Genomic DNA, 14,882 nt, shown 5'->3' with positions numbered 1-14,882 from the left:
GGGCAGACCCTGGAATCAAGGCTCTGGAGCTGAGGATCAGGCTAGCTGTTCTGAGGAGTCTGCCATCACTGCTTCTTGGCAGAGTGTGTGGCAGACAGAATGGGAAAAGGCTTTGAGCAGCTGGAAAGAAGCAGGCTGACGTTCTGGAAATGTCATTTTCCTCGTGAACATCATGTGAGGTGACCAAACACCACACCCATCTGTGACACATCAGGTATCCACACAGGGATATTTGGAGAGTGACTTAATCCAGGGCTTGGTCCTCTCCCTTGAAGGACAGACGGCAAAGCTAGCAAATAAAAGACTTGGCTACAACAAACCTGCCTGAGCCAGAAAACTAAGGTGCCCTGACCACCCCTGTCCTACCCTGCCAGGCCCAACCAGACTCCTATACCACACTCAACCTAGACATTCTGATGACTCCTGGACAGTCACAGGGTTGGCGCTTGCCAAGGTGCCCTGCCCTCACTCTTCCCGGGTGACACATGGCCAGTGAGGTCATGGACTAGAGAACACAGGTGGACAGAGAAATGAATGGGAATAGCAATTTCTGGAGTGGGAGACCGGAGAGGAGAGGCGTGGCGTATGAACTCTGACCTAGGTCTTTCTAGGTGGGGCAGGGGACCTGGGGCAGACAGGGCAAATGAGCAGACTGACTTTTGGTAGTGAAGAGGAAAGAGTGGAAAGTTCTGTATCAAGAGGTTTTTTTTATTCTTTGAAAATACCTTGTCATCTTGATTGATCATCCCATTCCACTGCAAAGATTTTTAAAAACCTTTGGCCTAGATATTTATCATCTCTCTGACAAGTACTGCAGTGTCCGTAGGCCCTACTGGATGATGGGTAAGCAGTGGGCAATAGATAGGAGCCCACTCTCCAGGCCTCCAGAGACCCAGGGATCACAATCATTACCAGGGGAAGGAGCCCATGTGAGCTTCCTGCATCTGCAGTGTTCCTGGTCTGGGTATCAGGTCACAATGACAGTGGTCGGGAACCAACTGCACAGGGGCACAATGCCAGATGGAGGAGGGGCTGGCACAACTGTGTATATAAATAACTACAGCATCTCCCTGTTGAGGGCAGCTCAAAGACAGAGCAGCAGAGGGAAGAATGCGGCCTCTCTATAGTGAGAGCATGAGGCTCTGAAACAGCTTACCCTCAGGCAGTCTCAGGCAAGCCTCAATTATCTCTGAATATCCATCACCAGTAGGAGGGGTTCAACAGGTCTTATGCAAGGTGCTACTTCAAAGTGTTACTGGTCAAATACTAATTAAAAGCAAGGGGATGTCACTGTTTATAGCCAGGCTCACGGCCTCTAGATCTTGGCTGTGGGAAGCAACAGCTCATTCAGCACGCTTCCCAGTGCGGACATCAGCAGCACCACTGGTGCCCAGCACCTAATGCTTTTTGTTTTTCGAGACAGGGTTTCTCTGCATAGCCCTGGCTGTCCTGGAACTCACTCTGTAGACCAGGCTGGCCTCGAACTCAGAGATCCAACTGCCTCTGCCTCCCAAGTGCTGGGATTAAAGGCGTGCGCCACCACTACCTGGCTCCAGCACCTAACTCTTAACCACTTTTCCCTAGCTGCTCTTGGGCCAAGCCAGTTCAGTGAGACCTACTTCCTCTATGGTCTGGCTACTTCCCACCATGGCTCCTAAAAGGTCACCACATACAATGCCCTCAGGAGCCTCAGGCTGTTGAGATCACAGGAATGGGGCTTTTCCAATCCTGCTCAGCACCCTTGGCCCACCACAGGGTCAAGGAGAAAATGGGAACCGGGTAAGCTCAGCACGCCTCTAGCTTCTCTCAAGGTTTACCCACTGGACCAACAGGCTGCTCAGGGAGCCACCAAGCAGTGATCTGTGCAGTGCAGCCTGTATTCCAAACATTTTCCTGGTGATTCCGATGTGTAGTCAAGAACTTCCTGGTTAATGGACCTTGGCTAGACTTCTCTCTAAAAATTTGAAAACACACTCTGTGGTACCACTCTATTGCCTCAGACAGGAGTGTCTACCTACCAGATGTTAGTCAGGCCCTTAGGATGCCTCTCTGTGTTGATACCCATGTCTGTCCTTACTGGATACACTCAGACCACAGCATGGGCTGTATGAGTCACCTTCCCCTCTAAAAGTTAGTAGTTAAAGTCGGTGGTCCCTCTGGAGCAATCTTAGAAATTTTGGGGTCTTTAGGAGACCCCAAAGAAACTACAAGAGACAGCCATGGAGGACACACAACTGTTTTCAAGATTGGCAAGGATGCTGAATACAGGGCCAACATTTAAAAAGCAGGTGCCTCCCTGCCCCCCCCCCAGCAACCACTAGGAAAGGTATTAGCAAACTGTGGAGGTCTCACAGAAAAGCTGCCTACACACTGTTAGGCAACAGTAGAAAACACTACAGTTAGGCACTGTAGAAAACAAAAGAAACCTTATCAGATAAGGGGAGGGATTACACCCAGAGTTCAAGAGGTATGTCTTACAAGAGCCTAAGACTGACTAACAGCCAGATACATACTTTCACCTACCAGAATAGAAGACAGAGAAAGGCAGGCAGCACTCTGAGGAGCAACAAGGGTGTGGAGGAAATGCACATTTATATACCTGGCCACTGCAACATAAACTGGTATAATCTTTTCTGGAAAGCAATGGGGCACATCTGTGAAAACTAAATATGACCTTTTTGGGGACAGAATAAATTACTACAATCCTTAATATGCAAAAAAGGCTGACACAGGATGAAACCTGCTTTGAAACTAGGCTTGTGGGGGCTGTACGGCACTGGTGTGGTTTGTTTAAACTAGTTCATGCTATACCATGTGAGATCGTTCAGAAGGCCTGCCAGCTGTCAATGTGGTGCTTGTCTCCATCAACAACACAGGGCACATACGAGATAAGATGGGAAGCTGAAAAATTCCCATCACTAGTGACGTAACAGCAGTCTTCACACTGAGGCACAATGTCCCACACCATCCTGTTTGTGGTGATGCTGGTCTTCTGGCTGCCAATCCAACAGAGCATAGCTGTGCACAGAATACAAACTTGATAGAGGTGGAAACACTGTACACACAGGCTCAGGAACTGTTTACACTGTACTTTGTAATCACTACTGTTGTGTATGGTACCGGTGACTACACTACCATGTTAGCAAGTGCCCTGCACCAAGACAGTTACAACAACAACAACAACAACAACAAGAGTTCTGTTTATTTTTCCTTGTGTGTGTGACAGGGAGACAGGGTGGATCAGAGGGCCGTGAGTCCCAGGAGCTGACATTACAGCCTTGCCTGATTTGGTTGCTGGAAACTGAACAAGCGTCTATAAAAGCCACTCATCAAATTCTTAGCCACAGAACCATCTCTCCGGTTCTTCAAACCTTCCTTTTACTTTTTGAGATGAGGGTCTCACGAAGTTGCATAAACTGGCCTTCACCTCACTCTGTAGTCTACACAGGCCCTGAACTTGCAATCCTCCTGCTCCAGATTCTAAGGCAGCCAAACCACAGGACTCTATCACTAGATCTCATCTATGATTACCTGTTAGCATCCACATGCTTCCCACTTATTAAAACAAGTGGCCAGGACCGGTAGTATATACCTGTAATCTCAGTTCTCAGGAACAGGGGTGGGGGTGGGGGTTGGGGGTGCGAATCAAGCAAGTGTGAGGCCAGCCTGGGCTATGTACTGACGTTAGTGTGGACTGACTTGACCAGCCACTCGTGTTTGCACAGTGGAAGTAACATGTTTCCAAGAACATGTTCTTGTTGAGAAGCCGTGGTGACTAGGCTGTACACGGATGTGCTCACCATAGCAAAGCCAAAGGCAAACCACCACCCAGTACAGTGGCTAACCTTGTTCTAAGATGGCCATGATTCGAACACAAACAACTGGCAGATCTACAGTCTAGCCTAAAAGACTACCATGTTATGCCATGAGAGGATTGGAATAGTCTAGAGAACAAAATTCCCGTAAGAGCAGAGCCAAAGCTTACGACCACACTGCTTCTGTTCATGTCCCTGGACAGACACAGACCTCTTTTCCTTGGGGAATGGTCTTTTAGCCTTACTACACTTCTTAAACTTTGGTTAATATTTTTTATGTTAAGACAAAAGCTTTGCCAATAGCATCAGTAGCAGCGGCAGGACCACAGCTCCTCAGGCCTTCTCTTTGCTGAGTCCTGAGGGTGGAAGCCATTCTCTGCTGGGCTGTTTCAGAGTCCTTGTTACTCCTTCCAGCAGGTAGACCCCCTTTACCGAGTAAACTCTTTTCCTCACTGGACCAGGGGCTCACCCTCCTGTGTGCCACCCTGGAGCTCAGATTGTCTTCTAGCCACCTGGAATTTTAAAGCCTCATCAGGAGAAAGAAACAGGAGATAAGCTCGAACCAAGCAGCAACATTTATAAGGGGAGACTATATGCATGTATGTCCTGTATATAGTCTATGTTGAAATCACTTGGGACAGAACTATGGGATCTTTCCAGACCAGACACGAGAGCTACATAAACAGCTGCTCCAGCCTGGCTCTGGACCTGCAGAGGAACATCATCGTGAGGCCAACTGGTGTGAGAGGGAGATTACTTCATCAGGATTATAAGGCATCAAATTTGGCAACTGTACTTGTGATTGTCAGACACTATTTTGGGGAAACACCTGCTCGAGTACTTGAGGGCCAGGTGTCAGTGGAGAGAGTGAACATACAGATTTGAGGACAGGAATGACTCATTAAGTAGGGCAGAGGTCAGCAGGCACGCCTGGGTAAAGGACAATTAGGATTTTCAGAATTTTTATTCTTGCAACTTTCTATGGCCTTTGAAATTTATTTCTAAATAAGAATATAAAGGCCATAGGATACAGCAGCGGTTCTCAACTACAGCTAGTTCTGGACACACCTAACAGCTTAGGGCCTGGCCTCCATAGCTCTAATTCCACCAACTGCTTCCATTTTGCAGACTCCTGGAGAGCTTATGCTTTACTGAGCAGCAGCTCCTTGCAATCTGAAAAGCCACCTCTGCCCTCTGCCACACATGGAACCAAAGACGGCAGGTGTTAAGTAGACAGGTTTAATCTGAAGGGCTCTGGCCAACAGATTCCCCTTCTAGTGGTTCTCGAGCCAAGAAAAATCACATGTAAAGTTAGCAAGGGCAGGAACCCAGTGCTTCCCGGCTGCCATCTCCCCTACTAACATGGCTGTTCTGGGTCTGCCCGGCAGAGCACAAGGAAGATGGTGCTCTCCAGCTGAGCATCAAAGGAGTGTGAAGTTTGTTCCTTGGACAAGTTCAGGAGATGGGTTACCAGCTGGCACTCTATCAAAGCAGCTTCCTACTGTAGGGCTGGTTGGATCATGCAGAGAAGGAACATCTAATGACTACATACTGCTGGGTTCAGTCCCAGCCTGTGACAGGAGAGCCAGACAATGGCTCCTAGCAACAGCTTCACTGACTGTGCTGAGGAAGGAGGCTACAGTGAGAGGCCACAAGCATCCCTGCCTACCATGAACAGGCAGAGGGTGGGGACGAAGTTCAGGAACCAATCACCAATCCCAGCAGCTCTGAGTTGGGACAGCCTGTCCTGCTTCCACAGGATTAGGTTCAGTGCCTCTTCTTTGCACATCTCCATTTCAGAAAAACTTAAAAGATATTCAGGCAACTTAACACTAAAAGATCCTACACTGAACATGAACTCAGGCCTAGATACAGTTCCTATTTGTCCTCTATTTCTGTGACTGGCTGGTTCCCAGCTGACTGGGCCAGAAATCTGAGACTCGTCTTTACAGTCCTTTCTTCTTCTGTGCCCTATCGAGTCAGTGAACTCTGCCATTCCCTTCTTCTGGTGGTCCCTAAGAGTCCTCTACTATATGATCCTAACAATATGATCACGCTCCCTCCAATCCATCCTCCGAGTTGCTACAGGGACCAACCAGGGCAGGCCTGATGCCATCAGCAGTCTGTTCAGGTTTCACCTGCACAAGTTCTGTATGACGAAAGACGGTCTTTGTCTAACCATGGCTTAAACAGCATCCCCCACCCCACTGAGACCCCTGCAGAGCCTTCCAGCTTCTACACTTGGGCATTTCTTCCAGGAGCCCATAAGTGATGTCTATACAACACTACACTCCTGATCTCTCTGGGTGCCTCCTTTGGGCCCTGTTCTTTTGTACTACTGCCACTGCACTGATAAAAATTACCTGCTCTTACATGCGTCTCCTGTGTTAGGATTTCAGAGTTCTTGGGTCAAGGATAGCACTGTCATTGTCTATCCCCTAGGCCTTTGCACTCTGCAGATGTTCTTAATAATCCAGAAAGCACTTGTGGTTTGCCAAATACCACAGCCTTTAGAATCTGGCAGCATATAATGGAAGCCCATGCCAATCATTATGAACTGCAGTCAACAGCAGCATCTGCAACATTATCCTGCTGTATACTGTGGAACTGAAATATCCCCAAATAATTAAAAACTACATGGAGAGGGCTGATACAGAGTTTATTGAATTAAATTTTTCTATTTACAATTGAGATCACATCTACATACTATTTTGCTAGTCTCCATGGGTACATTATCTCTAACGAGTGTAAGACTTATGATGAATGGGTTCAATCACACAGAAACGCACACACTCACACTAACTGCTTTAAAACAGTAGTGCATACATTATAGTCTTCCTATAAAGCCAGCTTTGATTAAAAACTACTAATTTCAAAGATCAGTCTCTGATTTTGAAGATGAACAAAGACACATACTGTTTGATTCTAAAATCTATGTTAGCCATTTTGTACAATTGCTATGTTATTGTACTACAGTATATATTCTTTAAAAGGACACTGGTGAGTGGCACCAGACAGCTGGCGTCCTCCCTCTTACCCCCAAACCTTTGGCCAAGAGTTCTCGTTATAAAGATGGAAAGGCTCCAGTGATACCACAACACAGTCCCATCACTCTTCAGAGGTGACAGAAGCAGACCACACCCTCCTTTAGCTCTGTCACATTACAGAACTTGTAAATGGTTCTGAGATTAAGGGCATGGAGAATCATCTAGAACAAGGGTAAGAAAGCCATAGATGGGCAGGTAAGAAGGTGGGTACAGGAAATGCCAACCTGCTATCCAACACCAGTGTACGTGTGCTTTGACCAGATGAACTCAGGAGCCAACTGCTGCAGTCCTGCTCAATTCACCTTCCAAATCAGAACAAGGATACTACAAATTAGCTCGGGCTTGTGCTGTCTGCTATGCATAGGTTCCACCGGTGATGAGGAGCTCATAAGCAGGATCTCTACTCCGTCTGCACAATACGATGCATGCGCACAGCATGCCCAGCAGCTGCAGGAGGAAAACAATGTGAAACAAAGCTGACTGACGCCCCCTGGCAAGTACGTATTTCTTTCTTGGCAATGACATTATCTCAAGCTTTAATGACCCCAAATTGTCAAAAGCAATAACAACGAAGAAGGAAGTTTCTTATGAACACACTATTTAACAGAAGTAGCTAACACTAAGTGTCAGTACCCTGCTTGCTATCCAGGAACTCTGAAGTGGGCATGAGGCAAGGCTATTTTACGGAGACTCCCCACACTAACAGTGTACAGTGGACTCCCTAAAGCAGCTCCTGTGGTGAAGGAATGGCCTGTGTCTGTACTTGTGGCCACTAAGCATTTTAGCCAGGGCCACTGAGTTGGATTTTAAACTTTTACTTCAGTTAAATGTGGCTGTGGCTTCCATGCTGGACAGCACAAGTCTAGAGAAATCTGTCTGACAGTCTCTTTTTAGGCACTCTACTGGAACTCAAGACTCACACTGGTCACTAGAACTCCAGTCAACTCAGGTTAGAAGATCAGACAAGAAACAGAAACATCAAAAAAAAAAAAAAAATCTAACAAAGATAAATCAGCACTTAAGCCTATAATACCTCCAAACCCAGATACCTAGAGGCCAGTGTAAGAACACAATAAGCAACAGCCAGGACAATATGGCACCACCACAACCCAGCTGCCCTACTACAGCAAGCCCTAGACATTCCAATACAGCTGAAGCACAAGAAAATGACGTTAAATTTAATCTTATAAAGATGATAAAGGCCCTTAAAAAGGAAATGAATATAATCTTTAAAGAAATCCAGGAAAATACAACCAAGCAGGTGAAGGAAATAAATGAAACTGTCCAAGAGATCTGGAAATGGAAATAGATGTAATAAAGAAAACACAAACCAAAAGAATCCTTGAGTTGGAAAATCTAGGTAAGTGATCAGAACTACAGACTCAAGCAAAGCATCACCAACAGAATATGAGAGATGAAACACATCTCAGGTGTAGAAGATACAATAGAAACTGAGACATCAGTCAAAGAAAATGTTAAATCCAAAAAAATTCCTGACACAAAATATGCAGAAAGTCTGGGACACTATGAAAAGACCAAACCTAAGAATAAAAGGGATGGAAGAAGACTCCCAACTCAAAGGGCCAGAAAATATTTTCAACAAAACCATAGAAGAAAATGTCTCTAACCTAAAGAAAGAGATGCCTAGTATAAGTTTACAGAACACCAAACAGATTGAACCAGAAAAGAAGCCCCCCACTACTTAATAATCAAAACATTAAATGTACAGAACAAAGAAAGAATATTAAAAGCTGCAATCAATGGAAAGAAAGCAGGTAAGTTAACATATACAGACAGACCTAGCAGAATTGAATCCAACTTCCTAATGAAGACTCTAAAATTAGAAGGACCTGGGCAGATACCTTGCAGACTCTAAGAGACCACAGCTGCCAACATAGATTATACTATTCTCACCAAAACTTTCAACCACCAAGATGGAGAAAACAAGATATTCCACCATAAAACCAAATTTCAACAATATCTATCCACAAGTCCAGCCCTACAGGAGATACTAGAAGGAAAACTCCAACCCAAGGAGGTTAGCTACATCCAAGAAATCACAGGATATAATCTGACACCAGCAAAACCAAAATAAGGGAAGCTTACATACACAGACACACACACACACACACACACACACACACACACACACACACCATCAAAATGCCAGGAATTAACAATCATTGGTCATTAATATCTCTCAACATCGATGGACTCAATTCTCCAATAAAAAGACACAGGCTAAAAGACTGGATAGGAAAACAAGGTCCATCATTCTGCAGCATACAGGAAATATACCTCAACATCAAAGATAGACATTACGTGAGCGTAAAGGGCTGGAAAAACATTTCCAAGCAACAGACCCAAAAAGCAAGCTTATGTAGCCATTTTAATATCTAACAAAATAGACTTTCAACAAAAATTAATAAAAAAAATGAGGAAGAAGAATCAAAGGAAAATCCACCAAGAGGACTTCTCAGTTCTGAATATCTATGCCCCAAGTGCAAGGGCACCCATGTTTGTAACCTCAGCTGGAGCCACAGGTCACTTCACCTCAGCTGGGAAACAGGTTTTGTCTAGTTGCACTTTTATTTCACATAAGCCAATTTGTACTGACTTTAAAGCGATTTAAAAGGTATAACAAAACTCTACTGATTGAAAATGAATCCATTTAACAACACTAAGTCTACCCAGAAACATCTTATCCTCACCATTAAGTATTTCAGAACCACTTGTGATACTATTACACTAATATTAATTACACTGACTGCTGAAAACTTGCAAGAGACTTTCATATTATATGAATATTGCATCTTTAATATTACTTCTTTTTTTTTTTTTTTTTTTTTTTTTTTTTTTTTTGAGACAGGGTTTCTCTGTATAGTCCTGGCTGTCCTGGAACTCACTCTGTAGACCAGGCTGGCCTCAAACTCAGAAATCTGCCTGCCTCTGCCTCCCAAGTGCTGGGATTAAAGGCATGCGCCACCACCACCCGGCTAATATTACTTCTTAAAATAAAAAATGTCCCCTTGTAATATTCAAGTCATGGGAAGCAATCTACCTAGGCCAAATAAAACACCAAATATAAACTCTGTAAAAAAAAGAAAAGAAAAACACATAAATAAATGCTTACTGTATAGAAACTAACTGCTAAATAAAATGTTTTATGATATTCTGCATACGTAGAGTGTGAGAAAGAAGGTATTCTTGCACAAAATTAAGAAAAATTTTTTCTTTAATCCTAGTACTGCAGAGGCAGAGGCAGGTGGATCTCTTCGAGTTCAAGGCCAGTCTATTCTACAAAGCAAGTTCCAGGACAGCCAGGGCTATACAGAGAAACCCTGTCTTGAGAAATCTTTTATACTGGAAGCACCCTTTACTGAGAAACAATTGCTAAGTACCTATCAAAACCCATTCTCATATATATATTTTAAAGATTTATTTATTTCATTTATATGAGTACACTGTAGCTGTGTTCAGACACACCAGAAGAGGGCATCGGATCCCGTTATAGATGATTGTGAGCCACCATGTGGTTGCTGGGATTTGAACTCAGAACCTCTGGAAGAGCAGACAGTGCTCTTAACCGCTGAGCCATCTCTCCAACCCTCACTCATATATTTTAACTCTTCAATTTTATAGTACACACTTTGCTATAAACAGACTATGATGTTCAGAAGAGAACGAGTGCTGCATTTTTATAACCAGACTTACAGAAGTGCCTATTAAACACCCATTAAAGTATCCCTACAACAAGATAGTACATAGCCATGAACAAGGTGCATTTACATGCAAAAGATGCCAATCTGATTTTGAAAAACAAGATACAAATTGCTTCTCTTTATTCTTCATCTTGAGAATGAAGAGAGTGGTGGGAGGAGGAGAGTTATAAAAAGGAAAACAGGTGGAAATGCTGTGGTACTGAAGCCCCTTGTCTCTTGTTAGTTTTAATAGTATTGGGGCTGGAGAGATGGCTCAGTGGTTAAGAGCACTTTATTGCTTCTGCAGTCCAGAGTTTGACTCCCAGCAGCTCATATAGTGGCTCACAACCATCTGTCACCTGAGTGTGAGGGGATCCAACAAGCACAGACATGAATGCATGCAAAACATTCATACACATAAAGTAAATAAATCTTTTTTGTTTTGCCTGCGTGTGTGCCTGGTGCTCACAGAGGTTAGAAGAGGATGTGGGACCTCCTGGGACTGGATTCTGGGTGGTTGTAAGTCACAAGATGGGTACTGGGAGCTGAACTGGGGTCCAGTGCAAGAGTAGCAAGTTCTCTTAACCAGTCTTGGTATCTTGATTGTGGTGATGGATAAAGACACCTACTCAGGTCATATAATTGTACAGAACTGACTGAATATATAAATGAGAAACCTGGATGAAATTGGTAGAGTTATCAATGCTGATATCCTGGTCATGTTACAGTATAGCTCTGCATTCTCTTATCACTGAAGGTGGGTATAGCAGTCAAAGGATTTCACTAAATTATTTCAAAGTGTACTCTACAATTACCACAAAACAAAAAGCAATGGCCAAAGTTATATCCTGTAAGCTTCTAAGTGGCCCCAAATATTGAGTACTGGTCCAGTACAAACTACTACTCAAATTCATGGACACTAAGAGAAGTGAGTTGCCTCTGTAATAAAGGGCTAGCTAGGGAGATGCTGCAGTTAAAGCATTTGCCATGAAAGGAAAGACCAAGCTCAGACTGCCACATCCCGGTATAGACACCAGGAGGGCCATGTGTGAGCCTGGTGCCCATGGAGGCCAGAAGAGGACATAAGATTCCCTGAAATTGAAGTTACAGACAGTTGCGTGCTGGCTTATGGGTGCCGGGAATCATACCATGGTCCTCTGAAGAGTAGCCAGTGCTCTTAACCACTGAACCATTTCTCTGTCATTGCCCCCACCCCCCTAACCCCTAACCTCAAGTTCTCACTTTACAACTGAACCATTTCCCTAGCCTAGCCTCTGCCAAAGTCTGTTCCTGATTGCTCTACCTTCAGGACATGCTCACTAGAAGGCTCTATAGCAAAGACTGGCAGCTTTAGAGTCCCCGTTACCTCAGCACACTCCCTCAGGACCTTAACCCTAACCCTTGACTTGTACTGTTATTAGATAAAACTCCTAGTTGGCCATTTGTCTACCTGCAAAGAACATCATCATGATGCTGATTTCATAAGCTGACAGGGGATGTAAGAAAAAAGTCCTAAATTTCTCTTACTTATATTAAAAATCCTTTTTAATAAGCTAGGGTTTTTCTTTTTCACAGTTCTCTTTCTTTTTAGTCTCACACAAGCCTGGATCATTTAACTAGGCCAGAGCAATGGTTAGTAAATGTTTTCCTAAAGAGACACAGTAAATATTTTAGGCTTTCTGAGACAAGAAACCTGGTCTCTGAAGAAATCTACTCACCTGTGCCATCTTCTCTCTATATTCTATCCAGCTACAGTACCAATCTGTCAGTGTTCAAAATTAGAATTTATAAATCTCGGGCTGGAGAGATGGCTCAGTGCTTAAGAGCACCAACTGCTCTTCCAGAGGACCTGAGGTCAATTCCCAGCAAGCATATGGTGGCTCACAACCATCTGTAATGGGATCTGATGCCCTCTTCTGGTATGTCTGAAGAGAGCAATGGTGTACTCATATACATAAAATAAATAAATAAATCTTTAAAAAAAAAAAAAGAATTTATAAATCTCATCTACAAATTCCCGAGTCCAGGCTTTGGTTTTCCACTGCCTGTGACAGTCCTATTGTCCTGCTCTTCTTAACACTTATGGAAAACAAAGGAGAATGGAATGGTGAGTTTCTATTCTTTTATGTGTCATGTTACAAGTATAAAAGCTACTGGGTCACTTCTATCATTGTTACAGTTTTCTGCACTCAGAACACACCACATCTTGAACATCAAAGCCTTGAGACATTTGCAGGCACCTGTCATCAGTTTCCACACACAGCTGTGTATCTCCTGGGCAACAATCACTACACAACCAAAAAGCTTTTTGCTGTGTTCTAATTGTATGGCTTTGTCATCAAACAAAGTTACTAAAAATGCACAGGCCAGAATTCCGCTTGGGAAGACTGCTCTATTTTATCGTTTTTGGCTAAATAAATGTGTCTGCATACACAATCAAAATGTGGAATATATCCCTGCTAGATTACTACTATCCTGAGCCACAAAGTAAATCTTTAGGATGGCAGAGACCATAGCAAATACAGAGCTAGGCTTTTTAATGAATCATTTCATTGCTGTTTGAATACCAGCAAAATAAACAATTGCTCTTGCCATTTTAGAGGCACTTTCTATTAAATACAGTAGCTTCTGCTCAAATATGCAAAGAGCAGGAAGGCAAAGCAACTCACATTTAAAGTAGCAACTACGCTGGCTTTAATGTAACAATTAAAAGGTGTCTTAAAGTACATTTGAGGATAGAAGCCTATTTCAAGAACTAAAAGCCAGGGCTGGAGAGATGGCTCAGTGGGTAAGAGAACTGATTACTCTTCCAAAGGTCCTGAGTTCGGATCTCAGCAACCACATGGTGGCTCACAACCACCCGTAATGAGATCTGATGACCTCTTCTGGTGTGTCTGAAGACAGCTATAGTGTACCTATTTATAATGATAAATAAATCTTTTGGGCCTGAGCAAGCAAAGGTCCTAAAATTCAATTCCCAACAACCACATGAAAGCTCACAACCATCTGTACAGCTACAGTGTACTCATATGCATAAAACAAATAAATCTTAAAACAAAACAAAACAAAACAAAACAAAACTATATGCCTTGAAAAATACTCAGAAGCTGGGCTTGGTGGCATTTACATTTAATCCCAGCACTTGAGAAGCAGAAGTAGGTGGATCTCTCTGAGTTTGGCATCAGCCTGATCTACAAAGTGAGTTCCAGGACAGCCAGGGTTGTTGCACAGAGAAACCCTGTCTTGAAAAACAAACAAACAAACAAACAAACAAACAAAAAAACCCAAAAAACAAAAAAAGAGCTGGGCAGTGGTGGCACACGCCTTAAATCCCAGCACTTGGGAGGCAGAGGCAGGTGGATTTCTGAGTTTGAGGCCAGCCTGGTCTACAGAGTGAGTTCCAGGACAGCCAGGGCTACACAGAGAAACCCTGTCTCAAGTAACCCCTCCCCCCAAACAAACAAAACCACACACACACAATCAAAAACCCCTCAGACTAGATTTGACAGAAAAGTTTTAGAAATAGCTGGCTGTTCTCAATTAGACTCCAAATGTTAACCCAACAAAACTTGTAAAATATACTGCATATGCCCAAGAACCTAGGAATGTGGACAGTTATGCTGCATGCAAGGTATCTGTCCTTCTAACTTAATGGATTTCTTACGGGGCTAAGAAATGAGGGTGAATGGCTGATGGAAGGCAATTCAGAACGCAATGAAGCAAGCGCCAGATACTTTACCAACTCTAGTACAGAGATCGTTTTCACTGGCAGAGTAGAGAGCAGATGCCAACAATGGACAGCACACCCCAGTGCCTGCCAAGTGATGTCCAAGGCTTCTTTTTTGCATGATAGTATGTCTAAAACAACTAAGTCCACAAATATAGAGAAGGCTAGAGCCTCAATTATTACTGGGAGATCTTTTCTATAAAGCAATAAAACGGTTCCTTTTAGCAGACCTTAGTATTAAAGGTCTTTGTGTGTACATGTGCATGTGATACACATATACACTCTTCAAGGAATCAGGCATAGCATTGGCACCCACTATGCCAGAGAGGAGCCAGCCTAGATAACATATCAGGTGACTACCTCAAAATAAATCTTAAAAATTAAGTATTACAAGTAAGAGGGACCAAAGAGATGGCTCAGGGGTTAAGAGCGCTGGATACTCTTCCAGGGAACCCACGTAGTGGCACATAACTGCCTATACTTCCAGACCCAGGGGATCCAATGCCCTCTTCTGGTTTCTACTGGTACCAAGCATGCACACGGTACCCAGACATCCACAAAGGTAAAACAATCATTCATATATATATATATA

At 43.6% G+C, this 14,882-nt stretch overlaps 1 protein-coding gene across 1 annotated transcript in view; it reads right to left on the bottom strand.

The window, feature by feature from the left end:
- Nucleotides 1-6,455: 6,455 nt before the first annotated feature.
- Nucleotides 6,456-14,882, bottom strand: part of Tspan3 (tetraspanin 3) — a 24,926-nt gene continuing 16,499 nt past the window's right edge. The window contains exon 7 of the mRNA XM_031343323.1: nucleotides 6,456-7,309. Coding sequence (XP_031199183.1) covers nucleotides 7,217-7,309 — 93 coding nt within the window. The 3' untranslated portion in view covers nucleotides 6,456-7,216. The remainder of the gene's footprint in view (nucleotides 7,310-14,882) is intronic.

The sequence above is a fragment of the Mastomys coucha genome, unplaced genomic scaffold (assembly GCF_008632895.1).
Source record: "Mastomys coucha isolate ucsf_1 unplaced genomic scaffold, UCSF_Mcou_1 pScaffold23, whole genome shotgun sequence".
Lineage (NCBI taxonomy): Eukaryota > Metazoa > Chordata > Mammalia > Rodentia > Muridae > Mastomys > Mastomys coucha.
This window is presented reverse-complemented; position numbering and strand designations above follow the sequence as displayed.